Source organism: Larimichthys crocea, chromosome XI (genome assembly GCF_000972845.2).
Source record: "Larimichthys crocea isolate SSNF chromosome XI, L_crocea_2.0, whole genome shotgun sequence".
NCBI classification, from domain to species: domain Eukaryota; kingdom Metazoa; phylum Chordata; class Actinopteri; family Sciaenidae; genus Larimichthys; species Larimichthys crocea.
Genome location: NC_040021.1, coordinates 12382663 through 12396657, shown reverse-complemented (window position 1 = coordinate 12396657; position 13995 = coordinate 12382663). Strand labels below are relative to the sequence as shown.

General features: G+C 42.8%; 1 protein-coding gene across 1 annotated transcript; it reads right to left on the bottom strand.

The window, feature by feature from the left end:
• Nucleotides 1-136: 136 nt before the first annotated feature.
• On the bottom strand, nt 137-13285 carry sec63 (SEC63 homolog, protein translocation regulator). The gene is made up of 20 exons (XM_019269839.2): nt 12995-13285; nt 12214-12313; nt 10567-10681; nt 10223-10335; nt 10041-10102; nt 9640-9698; nt 9438-9488; nt 9241-9349; nt 7434-7528; nt 7111-7243; nt 6699-6791; nt 6378-6523; nt 6128-6275; nt 5836-5918; nt 5477-5545; nt 5216-5371; nt 4920-5093; nt 4624-4824; nt 3423-3527; nt 137-2818 (listed from the first exon to the last, which is right to left on the bottom strand). Exons 1-20 carry the CDS (start codon nt 13116-13118, stop codon nt 2681-2683), a joined length of 2274 nt encoding a protein of 757 aa, XP_019125384.1. The 5' UTR covers nt 13119-13285; the 3' UTR covers nt 137-2680.
• Between the last annotated feature and the right edge of the window lie 710 nt (nt 13286-13995).

The window sequence follows — 13995 nt, the reverse complement described above, 5'->3', positions numbered from 1 at the left end:
ACAGGTGAAGAAATATTTTCAACTAGCTGCTTCTAACACCGATATGGATCCACGTTTTTTTTTTTAAGCAATGCTAAAAGGCATGCCTGTACTCAGCTACCTTCAATAGATAGGACGGGGAAAAAATGACACCATCTCATTTAAAAGTTTTTATTTGAAATGATTTTAAATACAAATAATATATTTTTCAATTTACAATGACAGTTCCTTTGTAAACAAAAGTGGCAGACAGATAGTCATTGGGTAGTTAGTCCAAACTGAGGCGGCCTGCCGGCCAGTCGCCTGGACAAGGTCTGTCATGGGAGAGATGGTGTCGTATTTAACCTCACTGCATTTTTTTTTGTTTGTTTTTTTCCCACACAGCGTTAATCACTGATGCTACATTCTATTGCAGAGTGATAAATACTCAGAGTACAATATTACCTGTTAGCATACACCTGCCTTGGACACAATTACAGGAGGGTATAGTGCGCGCGTATGAGTTTGTTTGTGGTGTCCGGAGAGTGGGCCTATAGATTTTCCATACCTTTATCTCTCCAACACCAACATGACACACTAGTATATACTGTAAAAAAAAAAAAAATTAACTGTTGAATGTGGATATTCACGGTGAACGATGAATAATTTCTTTTAAAAACTGTCAAGTCGTCGACATATAGTGAAAGCCCACAGAGCTACACAGGGAAGCTCTGATTTTCTTTTTTTTTTGTTGCACTCATGAGTCTAACATGTAACATGTAAAAAAACAAAAACAAGGTTAGAAACAAAACCAGACATAGACGTGTTACATTTGTTATAACTACAGCTTAACTGGGACAAAAAAAAAAAAACCCAACTAATTTTAAATGAGAATGAGGTCTCAGAGAGAGAAAAAAAATCTTCCAGGAGGTTTGGTGAAAAAAAAAAAAAAAAATCCCATCTGAAATTGTACAAAACTAAAGTTGTTCTGCTTTAAAGAGACAAAGAATATGTTCAGTCTTATACTTAGAAAATTTTCATTCAACAGCCTTTTGTTCAAGACACTTTTCAGATCATGAGTGCTGTGTGTCAGGGACCTCATACTCCCAATTCCTTTAACACAGGGCCAGTCACGTGTTACGTACAACTGCTATTCTCCTTCCAGCAGCTTTTGCCATGGCAAGATCAGTGATATGTATTCCAAGACTGAGAAGCTATAGGTAACCATCAAGAGACTATCTCTAAACTGAAACAAAAAAGGAAAATACTGTAATTTTTTTTTTTAAAACACAAAAGAAACTAAATGTTTTTTCCTACTCTCCCAAGAACTACTGGTGCATAGCACCCAAAGGAGTTGTGGTTTGTTGTGGTATTTCAGTTGTATTCATAAGGCCTTTTTGGACAATGAGTATACACTGGAATGTGCTACAATTGTAAAATAAAATTAAAAAAAAAAACTAAACAAAAAAGAAAAGGGATGAAGAGAAAGGAAGTCACTTCTCTGAAAAGCCACAAGTATGTATATATCTATATACTGTATGTATATATATCAGTATTTGAGCCCCTTAAAAAGACTGAAAACACACAACCTTTATGTAGGATATGGACAAGAAAAGTAGTCATAATTCAAACAAATCTTAACACTGCAAGTTTTTTTTCACCCCCCCCATCATTATACTTGAGGTCACAATTCATTTCAAGATCCACCTGCTCTCAACCAACAAGTTGTCTCATTCAGGAAAAAAAAACACAGCTTGATGTGGATCACAGGGGCAGAAGAGAACAATTCTTAACAAAACTGAGTGGAGATCCATCTCCTTCAACATACAGTGAGTACAAGTACATACAAGTGACTGGCTGGTGTGACGGCAGGGGAAAAAACAAAAACAAAATAATAACGAGACTCAACTGTGGCCCCCCCCCCCGTGCACTGAAAGAGGCAAACGTCCCGATGGGTTGACTCGGCTGTGATCCCCAACGAATAGGGCTAAAGCTTCTGCAGTTTTAAGCGTACAATAGAAAGTATCATTAGTGTGGAAAACATTGGTGCTGAGTGACTCTGAAATTAGGAGCGAGAGTGATGTCAGGAGGTCGTTTCTTGTTAATTTGCAAACAAATTAGCCGTTATACATCCCCTCCCCCCGCTCCCCCTCAACGAAAGAACAAAAAGAGCCCAGGTATTAGGTCCTCCAGTCCACAGTGTGTCAATCTTTCATACCTGTACAAACACATACGAGGTTACAAACACGCACACTTGCTCATATTCTACCACACACACAGACACACACACACGCACACTCACATGCACATCCACACACACACACGGGCCTGGGTAAGTATTCACAGAATTCTCTTCCGCCAGCGACGGAAAGTGAATGAACAAGTCTCTGTAGAAAAGAGGAAATGGAGGGGCGGGGTCACAGTCCATGTCATCGTGAAGATAAAATGAAAGAAGAGGAGGAGGAGGAGGAGGAGGAGGAGGAGGGGGGCTCTGTGTGTATAAACTGTCCCTGGTGATTCTCTGTGTTTGGCGTGTGTATGGCGGGCACAGCTTCGCTTCTCCTCCGTTCGCTGCTCTTGAGTGCTGTTGTGGGTTCAGGAGTTGGTTGGTGGGTGGGTGGCCAGTCCATGGGATGGGGCGGCTGAGCATGTGTGTGTGTATGTGTATATATGTGTGTGTGTGTGTATGTGTGTGTGTGTGTGTGCGCACGCGCATCTGCAATCAGTCGTTGTCCTCGTCGTCATCTTCACTCTCCTCGATGCCGTCGCTGTCCTCTTGCTCCTCGTCCTCTTCCTCTGTGTCGGGGATGTCCCACTGTGGGTGGTTGTCCAGCATGGCCTTGGCCTCGTGGACCTCGAGCTGGGAAAACACAAGATTTATACGTTTCAGCACATGGAACGTCTGTCGTTTGTCCACACTGACTGTTTTTTTTTTTTATTGGCCATTATTAAGCAGTATTTAAATTTGAGTGAATTAATGCTGCTTCTGTGCATATTTATGTTCCCGGTGTCATCAAGAAATAACAGATGATTCGTCATTATTCATCCTCGTTTTATGCATAATGAATTAGAGCTGTCTTTAACATAATATTATGCAGGGCAATAATTACTGTGTGTGTATGTGATTTGCATAAATACATATGTTGCTTATAAGATCCCTTCTTTAAAACAGTTCTCAGGCCGGAACATGCATTTTATACGATCATAAAATATTGCGGCTGGTCGCAAGAAGAGTTGTGGTTCAGTTGTTTATTTTTATTTAAGAGTGATGACCATACTTTATTGGCAGAGAAATCTGTGTTTAAATGTCAGACAAATGAAGCTGTAATGTTTTCAAAATCAAAATTACTCTAACAAAACCTCACTGTCTGCAGCTCTACAGCACTTCACGTTTTGCCACTGCAAGGCAGCAAACGAAGAACTATCAATACCACTCCAAAACATTTAGCTTTAACAATTGTCACCTTGAGTGGTTTGATCTGGTCCAGTCCCAGGTAGGAATCAGAACGGAGGATGACAGAATATTGGTAGTTGCCCGTTTTGGACGGGGCTGGAAACTTCAGCTCCACCTGGAAAACAACGACAACAACAACACACAAACACAAAAACAGGCACAGCTGTCAGATCCAATCACAGGAGCACTCACGGGGCGTGACTGCTCAACGTATTTACTGTAGTGTTACAGTAAAGCATGTGACAATGCTACACTGTGTGAAAATGTTGACGTCAAAATTAAATAGCCAGAAAAAGAAGTGAATGTCGTCCGCGGTGAAGTCTTTCCATCAAAGACAACATCAATAATAGATCCGACAGAAGGAGACACACCTGGAAAGCACAAACACTACTACTACTACTGAATATTACAAACTGGAAAAGCCAATCCGTTGTAAGTGATGGTGCACAATCATCTCCACAGGGACGCAGCGCTGTAGGTATTCACAAATGAACCGCCACATGATGATGGGGTCCAACTGTAAATATTAGACCAGCATTACCTCGGGGCTGTGATTGCTATGTCGTGCAATTACACATGGCAAACATCTAATTATCAGCACAATGAGGCTAATTATTATTCAGCGTGTGAGCGGGAGAATGAGCCGTGAAAGCAGCGGCATTTTACTGCCCTTGCCCTGTTGATGAAAAGAAGCCCTTCTGGCCCTTCCACCAGAAAACATGTCTGTCAAACAACGCAGTCACACAACAGAAGGAATTGTTCAAGTGACAGACTAATTGTTTGTTAGACAGTGAACTGTTTTGCATGGACGGGTCACCTCTTGCCATTACATCCCTTCAGAGCGGGGACAGCTGGTCCTGCAGACTTACACAGGCCTCATTAAGCTTTCACCTCGCTGTCAGTCCTTATTGTTGCCGGAGAACACTGGGATCAGAGGTGTAACTTGTGCAAAATAAACACACAGACACGTATATATATTCACAGACACACACTCCTCTGAGGAAATGATGACACAAGTGCAAAAGGTTGCCTAGCAACAGGACGTGTGAGGGGGGCTTAGGTGCGCAGGAAACAAGAAACACTTTAACTTATTAAGACCTTTCTAGTGCAGACGGATTATCGCATGAGCCACAATGTACCCTCACATCACTCACACACACAAAACTGACTTCATACTACTTGCATACAACAAAGTCGTACGTGACACTCACCTCTTCCGTGTCTTTTAGCGTGCAGACGTGGTATGGCATGGAGACGAGCGTCTGATCTCGGCGGTCTGCGATGTAAAGCCACCACCACTCCTGCTTCTCCTCCGGGAAGTAGAGGCTGTAAACGGGGTGCGTCACCTTAGACTTGGTCTCCAGCAGGGCCCGCTCTCGCCGCTGGATGCTCTGCTGCAACGCCTCCCACTCCTGATGGGGGGGAGAGAAAGAGGATTGTGGAATACATAAGGAACACCCAACAGAAAACTAGAATGATATTTTCGTCATACTGCTGAATATCTGACCTCTTCATCATCGCCAGCCATCTCGTCCACCTCTGTGTCGCTTTGTTTGTCGCTGTCTTCGTCCCTCTCGCTGGGAGAGTCCTTGTTGGCTTCGCCCTCGTCCGACTCGCTGCCCTTGTCTGAGGCGTCGTCTTCTTCCTCCTTCACTGCTGCCGTCGATGCTACTACGACTTCCTGTGACATCAGCATCAATGAGAATTTATATAGTTTTTGCTGACCAACTAAAGCAGTTATGTGTATTTAAAAAATAAAAATAAAAAAATCACTAAGCAATTGAGCCATGATTGGGTACGTACATTTCCTGCCACGTTGCCGTTGGCTTGCTTGGTTTTGGAGGGTGCAGGTGTGGTCTTCTTCTTGGTTAATTTTTTCTTCTTGGACTTGGCTGTCTTCTTAGCTCCTTTACTCTTGTTCTGCCACACTTTTGTTTTGGCTTTACTCGAGTCTCCTTGCTTTACACACGGACAAAATGAGGTTAGGCAAAACACTAAGAGCTCTTCTCAAACCATTAAACTTTTAAATCGTGGCTACATCTGACACCAAACAGGAGTCCTTACTGCGTCCTCTGTAGTGGCAGTCTCCTCTGTTAGACATGGCGTTGAGTCCTGCTCCTTTTCAAACACCTCCTGCACACACACATAAAGTTAATCCATGCTCCTAACATCTCGTGCATGTGTGTATTATGGGGATATACATTTGTGTCAAAATAACAATGGAGTGTAAAAATTGGATTTCCTCGCAAAGGGATTATTAGCAGGCAATTCTTCTTTTTCTCAACAATGCATACAGACAACAGCACACTCTAGTGTTCATCCATAGAAGTGCATCTCCAAGGAAGCAACATAACATTAACAAAAGTTGCTTATTATTATGTCAAACTGTGTCGGCGTGTAAAGGAAATGCAATCATTCCTTACCGCCATCTTTTTTCTGGTTAAGGTGACAGTTACTGTGACGATTGAGCCCGCTGTGATGTTATTGCTGTCTTCATCATCGAGGACTGCAAAGACAAAAAAGGAGAGAAAGAAAAGGAAACTTTCAACATTCAAAAGTTTGACGGAGACGAGCACAAATCTCTACAATTACAGTCTACAGCACAGCTTTAGCTAAAGTGACAAAGACTAAGACGGATCGACTGACTGCATGCGCAGGTGTCACAGGCCAGCCGGTGTCCAAAGTGTGTTTGTATGTGTCTGTCTTAGTACTAACCCTGCAGTTTGGTATCCATGTTGATGTGAGGGAAGCTGCCCAGCACAGCCATGACCTCGTCGTACTTCTCCTCCCCCAAGAAGCGCAGCATGCTGCGTCTGTCGGAGTCCTTGAGACTCACCAGGTCCTGGAGGCTCCGAACTTTGTACTAGAGAGAACAGGACAGGCGATCAGTGGACCCGTCGCTCGACAAAAACCACAACGTACAGAGCACGATGTGTGTGTGTGTGTGTGTACGCTCGTCAGTTACCTTCTTAGAGATACAGTAGCGGAGATGCTCCTCCTCAAAGTGGGGCAGCTGCAACAGTGGTGACTTTGACTCCTGCAGACCCTGCACTATCATTTGGGTCAGCTTCATGCAGTTCTCTATGGTTACCAGTCGAGGAGCGTGGAAACCTGGAGGCATGAAAGCCAGCACACACACACACAATATTTACCGATGGGCAAAACTGTCAAAGAAGTTGTTGTGTGGGTTGAGGCGTGTGAGAATTTATTCAAAGTGATAACTCCTGCTAATATTAAATTGGACTGGTGTGTGTGTGGCTGTGTGTGTGTGTGTGTGTGTGTGTACCTCCTCTGCTGTTGGCCATCATGGTAAGTTGACAGCCCACGTTGATCATTTCCTGGAGGAGAGCTGGACTCTTCCTCACCACAAACCTCTGATCTGGAATGGAAACACACACACACACATGTTCCTGACCTTCCTCATATTTCATATCTTTTCATTTTGAACTCTTTCAAAAGATAGCATTGTCATGCAGATAAAGGATGAGTATTGTTCTTCAGTTCAAGATTTCTTTGGAAGACAATCCCACTGTCTAGACACTACACTAGTATTGCTTTGGAGAAGGATGACATAGAGCTATACAAGCGTACTCACCGTGTGTTGTGTGATTATTTAAAAAACAACATGAACTTCATTTTTAAACCTTCTTAGTAACTTTTAGAACAGAAATTGTGATGATATTGCGCCACCCTCCTACCTTCTTCTAACTCCTCTGATACGTCCATGCGTGCCAGGTGAGCGAGCACCAAGACTCTGGCCTTCAAACTGTAAGGATAACAGAACGGAGGCTCCTTCTTCTTCACGTTGATGTTTCCCAACTCACGGATCAGCTGCGAAACAGACAGGAGAGGTTTGTTCATAACGCATACTTGAGGTTAATCTGCCCTTCTTAAAGCATTTCCCATTGAACTCCGGGCAATCCATCTCTTCCTGACACACAGACACACACATCAGCATGACTTCCGATGAAGCTGCTCTCACACGCGCACATAAGCACTTTGCGTCGATGTCGGTTATCACCTGCGGCACTTCGATGTTGTCTGTTGGTCGTATGGTGGCTTCTTTATTGCTGCGTGGGTCAAACTCAAACGCTGCTGTCAGCACCATGGCTAACCCTAAAGGCATGAAAACAGGGAAAATCTGAATGAATCAAACAAAGACGACAAGAAACCGACACTCAAACTTGTTTTGTTAGGTGGTAGTTCAGCTTGTTTGACTTCTGACCAATGCAGTCTAAATTAGAAACAATTAACTAGTAAAGAGGTGACTAGTTGCTCTGTATATAAAGCCGTAGATCAAAAATGTGTTGCAAAAACAGGATAAACTGGAGAGCAATCCAGGCGCACACCCAAAATATAGGAAAAATAACAAAGAAGGAAGAAATATTAAGAAAGACTTTACTATAGCGGCTAAATCATTTAAAGGGCATCACATTTCAACCCCCGTAGGTCTTCGCTTTGCTTAATCTTTACACACAAATATTATTTCAGCAAGTTAGACAGAATAATATCTCATGAGGAGTCACTGTATCCCTCTTTTAGTCAGTACATCTTCAGGGTACATTCAGACAGGATTTAAATCACCACATGGTTGTATACAGTGGTATGTGGGGGTGTGTCTGTTTGTGCTGAATGGAACCACTGAGCTTTATCGATGCCGGCGCTCCCTCACTCTCATTCACTGTCTGTGTCTCTTGACCAATGCTTGCCTTCTCAGGGTTTATGCAGGAATCCTGAGGTTAAATTTAATACCTTTTTAATAGCTTCAAAATATTTTTTTTAAACCACAACGCATCTTGCATCTAGTCCTGTAGCAAAAACAGGATCGATAAATAGGAGGGCACGCACACTGTTACTGTCAATCCCTTAGTTACATTTAGTCATTTAGCTGACGCTTTTATCCAAAGCGACTTTCAGAGAAGATGCAATGGCTGCAGCGGAAGTTTGACTGGTGGTGGGACTCGGTTGGAGCGTACCGGGCATACTAGCAGCACAGAAAAGTGATATCAATGACTGCTCTCTCATCAAGTTGTCAGTCAACTAAACACTGTAGATAGATCCAACGACATAATTAGTTCTGCTACTTGACATCTGAAGACATCAAGTATACTTGACCAACAGTGTTTTAAAGGAGGATGCTTGTGAACACTTTTCTTTTTTGTCTTCTCAATGTAATTTTCAGTCAATCAATTGAAATCAAACTTTTTTGTGCAAAGCTTGTTTCCAGTTTTACTCCAACAATCAACCATGCAGAGAACTTTTCAGTATTCAGTGATGTTGTACCGTCATACTAACCACAGACTTAACCATAACCATCGTAATACACGTTCCTGGAGGAGAGGGAGCAACACTGAATGCTGTTTTTACGCGATAATGTCCGGACAAAGTCCAGAGTAGAGTCGTTGTTTTTTAAACAATACCACTGGCTGTAGGACAACCTGCCAATAAAAACATCAACCCCCCTCCTCGGATATACATTGATCTCATAAATGGCCTCTGTAAACTCTAATTGACAGAAATAGCGACAACAGTTGCTACAACAGTCTATGTAATAAATTCTGGCAAAATTTTAACAAACAAACTTAACAACAAATCACGTGTTATAAATAACACAACAGGTAGAGTATCAGAGTTTAGTCCATGAATCCACCTGGAAAGTCAGGATAGGTGGCACTAAAAAAACAAAAAAAACAACAAAAAAAAACACACTACCCCAACTCAAATGAATGGAAAAATGTGCACACACATGTGCGCCGGATCCTGTCTGAATGTACCCTAATCGTGGTTGTATCTGGTCTCGAAACTGCAGTGTGGGGAGAGAAACTCACGTTTCATGTTCATGTTTGGCGTCTTGTACATGAAATGCATGAAGAGCTGGGTGGTGTTGATGAGGATCTGGTCTCCGCTGTATCGGATGGAGCGGTACCACCATGTGCCCTACGAGAGAGAGAGAAACAAGTGAGAAATCCACGAGGACAAGTGTTTTACATCATCTATAGCACAAAAAATCAGGGCGAGGACTTACCACAACAACAGGAAGGATGACCATAAAGGCTAGTCCGTACACCAACAACACCTACAGAGGAGAGCGAAAACCAGATAGTAATCCAGCAGAATGTTTGGCTCTTTTAGACATTGGTTCACTACTAATCAAATACAACATACTCCATACAAATCAAGAAGGTTTATCAATTATAACTACGCTGATATAATCAATAAATATGTACCAGCATTGAGTTCTTCTGGTCAACAATCCAGGCAGGCAGGGCGATACCAAAACTGGTTGCTGGAGAGGAAGACAGAAGAAAAAATGTTCAAGAATTGTTCTCTGAATTACTCAAATTAAAACCACATTATTCATTTTTAACACATTATTTTTGGTGCGTGGCGATCATGCTTTACAAAAACACCCACAGCAGAAACGTGTGTGTGAAACTGACAGACACTTTATCATCGCCGGCTCTGGGTGTCAGCTCTCGCTGGAATGAATGGGCTATGTTTCATCTTCTACTGTTTAACACGTTTATGGCTTCAAGGCGATGACTCATCAGCCCGAGGCACAGACTCTATGTCAACGCATGAAAGTGCAAACGCATACTTGGGGGGTGTTTAGGGTGGATTCACTCACCTCCTGGACCGTCTGGGTTACCGTATGTTTCCCAGTTCTGTCGTGACTGTTCATTGGTTAGACTGTGGGAAAAGACAAGGAAAACGATGAATGAGTCACCCCCAGACTGGTTTGTCTGTTTACTGATTATGCAAACGAAGATGCGGCCTTGCTTATGAATGCAAGACTTGTGTGACACTTACGCAGCATAGGCTTTGGCAATTCTCATGAATGTGGCCTCATCACCACCTTTGTCCGGGTGGAACTTGAGTGACAGTACACGGTATTGCTTCTTGATTTCTGACAGCGATGCACCCTGGAGACAGAAATATACTTACAGTAAGTCTTTACCACACCAGATATAGTGTATCAAATCAAAAACAGAGTATAATACAAAGTCTCAAAATGTCCTGAAAGATGATATTTTCTTTTAATCTCAGACAAATTATGAGTCTAATATCTTGTGCACACGAGATAAAAAAAAGGTCTTTAAGGACATCAGAGGCTCTGTAGAATACAGCAGACTTCATGTTTTGTGTGCGTTTACCGGGTCCAAGTTGAGGACTTCATATGGATTATACTCCTGGTACTCTCTGTCCAGCTTGGACACCTTGTAGGCTAGCAACAGGAACACAGCCCAGCCAAATAACAAGGCCGCTTTCCTGCAAACGGCAACACACAAACAAGGAACACGAAAAAACGTCACGCACAAAACATCTGTGTTCTCCGGAGACGACATCAGGTCCGTCTCATTTTTAGCACACACTGTAGTCTGCTGTAATTGTTCTCTGTTGGAGTCAAGATATTCTGCAGAAGCAAATCCGCAATGCAAACCAGCTCCCTGCGTTTAAAGCTGTGAAACATTGGACTGTAATTCAGCCACGGAAAGCTTTATCTTAATCTACTGCACACAAGCAGAAAGGGCCGGACAGGTTCTAACATTGTTGTTTAGTATTTATGCATGGAAGTTGAACTTGTTTCCATGACAATAGCGAAAACCTATGACCTGGCTCTGCAGCATCTGTTGCCATGACAACCGCTCACTAGCCTGAGTTGTCTGAGTGGCTCCAACCAGAAGGATACATTCTTGATTCCCACAATAAAACGCCATCATTATGGCATAGTTGCGGAGATGAAACGGATACTGAGATTTGTTTTTGAGAGAAAGGCAGAGACGGACCTTTTTGATTCATTTCACTTAATAAGCACGCTTTGATGCTTCAGCCAGCTCCAGTCACAAAAGCAACCGTGCGAATAAAGAATTCATGAATTTAGAGTGTTAAAAAAACAAAACAAAACGCAGGAGTGGAAAAGAGATGTATGAAGACAAAGAGCGGAGGAGGCAGAGACAAAAACAAAGAAGAGACACTCAAACAGAAAACGCTGTGTGACGGCGAGGCAAATGAGCGAGAGGAGAGAGGCAGAGTGAGACGCTGAACTGCACTCAAAACACCGTCAATGTCTTTCCATTAACCCACACACACACACACAGAGTGAATAAACACCACTGAGAAAATGTGGTCCGGTTAAGAGGGATGTTAAACAGTGCAACATAATGTTTACACCAACACACACACACACACACGAATGAGGTTTACACATAAAAGCAACATAAGCCAAACGCACGCAAAACAAGCACTTCCAGGCACACGTATAAGCTGGAGTCCACCTACGGCCTATGGCCTTTGCCTCATCTTTACACAACAGTGACAACATCTCTGTCCAGCTGGAAACACACACACACACACTTAAATGAAGTTATCAGGAACAGCTCCAGTGGTGGGAGGATGACTGAGCTTTCTCAGTGCAAAGAGGCTCAGGGAAAGTCACACCCATCCAACAGCGAGGAGCGTGATATTTGACAACAAAAGGAGAAGGGAGCGAACGCGCAATTATAAGCCGCCACGCGAGACCAGTCACACGTCAAAGACATTCATATAAGAGTAATCAAACAGGATCCGCGCTGAAGCGGTATCACACATAGTTCCATAAATAACTTCCGCGACAGTGAATAATTTAGATGCGCGATCATCTCGAGTTGTCTCAGGAGTGTGATCGGCTTTCAGAGATGTTATGGAAGAATTTCTTAAAAAAAAAAAAAAAAACAATAAAAAAAAGGGTGGTGAGCGGTAGGACATCCTGTCACCTGCAAGCATCGTGTCACGTTTATCTCACAAAGAAAAGCCGGACTCACTTTAGTGTTGGGACGATGCTCTGCTGAGACTTCATCAGCCTGAGCCGGTACCACAGACATCTGCCGTGGACCCTCCTCAGGCTCTTCAGGCGCAGTTGTTCTGGAAAAAAGGGAACAGACGGAGATATGTTACTGACACATCGAACCGGTCCACAGACAGTGGTAGTTTGGGCCGGATCTATATATCAGAGCAGGGAGAGGCATATGTTTATATTACATGTCTATGACTTTATTATAATGCAGCATGGGCAAGAGGAAATTTAGGACACAAGGACCAAACTTTTCATTCAAAATCAAGACTTAAAAACATGAAAACAACTGTCAGCATAGCTCCAATCTATGGTCACCTGTCACTCAGCAGACTATGTCTGAATGAAGTCTGCTATCACATGTTACATAACCCATTTTTAGATTGTGCTGTGTTGTTGACAAACAGATAGCTGTAGGTTAGATAAGGATATGTGAGGATAAGGTCAGGCACAGGGTGACGCTGGGCTTTTGGTTTGTTAACCAGCTTCATGTTGGCGATACCAGGCGGATATATGAAGTTAAATCAGATGAGTGATCGCTCACACTGTGTGATCTGAGCTGTGAGCAGTGGAGAGGGGACGTGAACGCACTCGTCGCAGGTTAGTGTAGCGCTTGTTTAGGTTCGTCCAGCCTCTGCCTGCAGACAGACTAACAGAGCAGACAGCTGCTGAGCGTTCACATCCTACAAAAAGCTGCCCGGACACTTAGTTAGAGAGCTAAGTTAGCAGTGAGCCAGACATCGGGGCCTTACCAGCATTCTGATCCCGGGGCCAGAGGTAATATGTGGCCGGGATCACAATCAGTCCGACGAAGGACGTTAAGAAATAGAAAAAGGTGTTGCCGCTGTCATCGTACTGGAACTGTTGCCCGGCCATTTCGTAGCGGCGCTTGGGTCGCCCTTCTTCTTCGTCTCCACCGCTGCGCTTCCCTCCTCTCCGGCCCCAATGTGTGCGACTCACCGGACAGACCGTGAGTTAGCCAGCTAGCACCCAGCGCTCAGCATCGGTGTACGTGGTGTACGCCTGCGCAATGTGGCCTCTCTTCTTCTTCTGCCGCCGCTGCGGTGATTCAGCGCGTTTCCTGCACGCTGCTGACCCCCAGCGGCGGCGATGAGCAGTGACAGAGCACGACGAAGGTGTGTCTGTGAAAGTTATTATGATGTGAGACAAGACATGATTTCACTAAAGTACAGTGTGTAAGATTTAGGATGATTATTATATGATGTGATGTGATGATGAGCTGTGATGAACAGCTAAAGCTGGACTCAAATGTCAGTAACATCACCTGTATGTAAATTATGAATTAATATTTATAGCTTATTAGCAATCATATGCACTTATATTTATTTAGTATATGATATTATATTATCTTATTTCTATATATTCTTTATATATAACCACTTACCTTGTTATATGTACATAGTTTGTTCCTTGGGTCACTCATTGCCTAGTATATTTTCATTACTATAATACTATATATCGTAGAGATTATATGGGGATATATATAATTATCTATCTATATATATATCTATATTATACAAGATATCTAGAAATATACCACTAGACGAATATATATATGTATATATAAGTTAATATATATATGTATATATATGTGTGTTGTGTTGTGTGTTGTGTGTGTGTGTGTGTTGTTGTATCTTATATATTTACCTTTTTATATGTACATAGTTTTTGTTCTTGTTCCTGTTTATGTTTATGTCTACATTTACCTGTTTATCCTTGCCTATACATACAG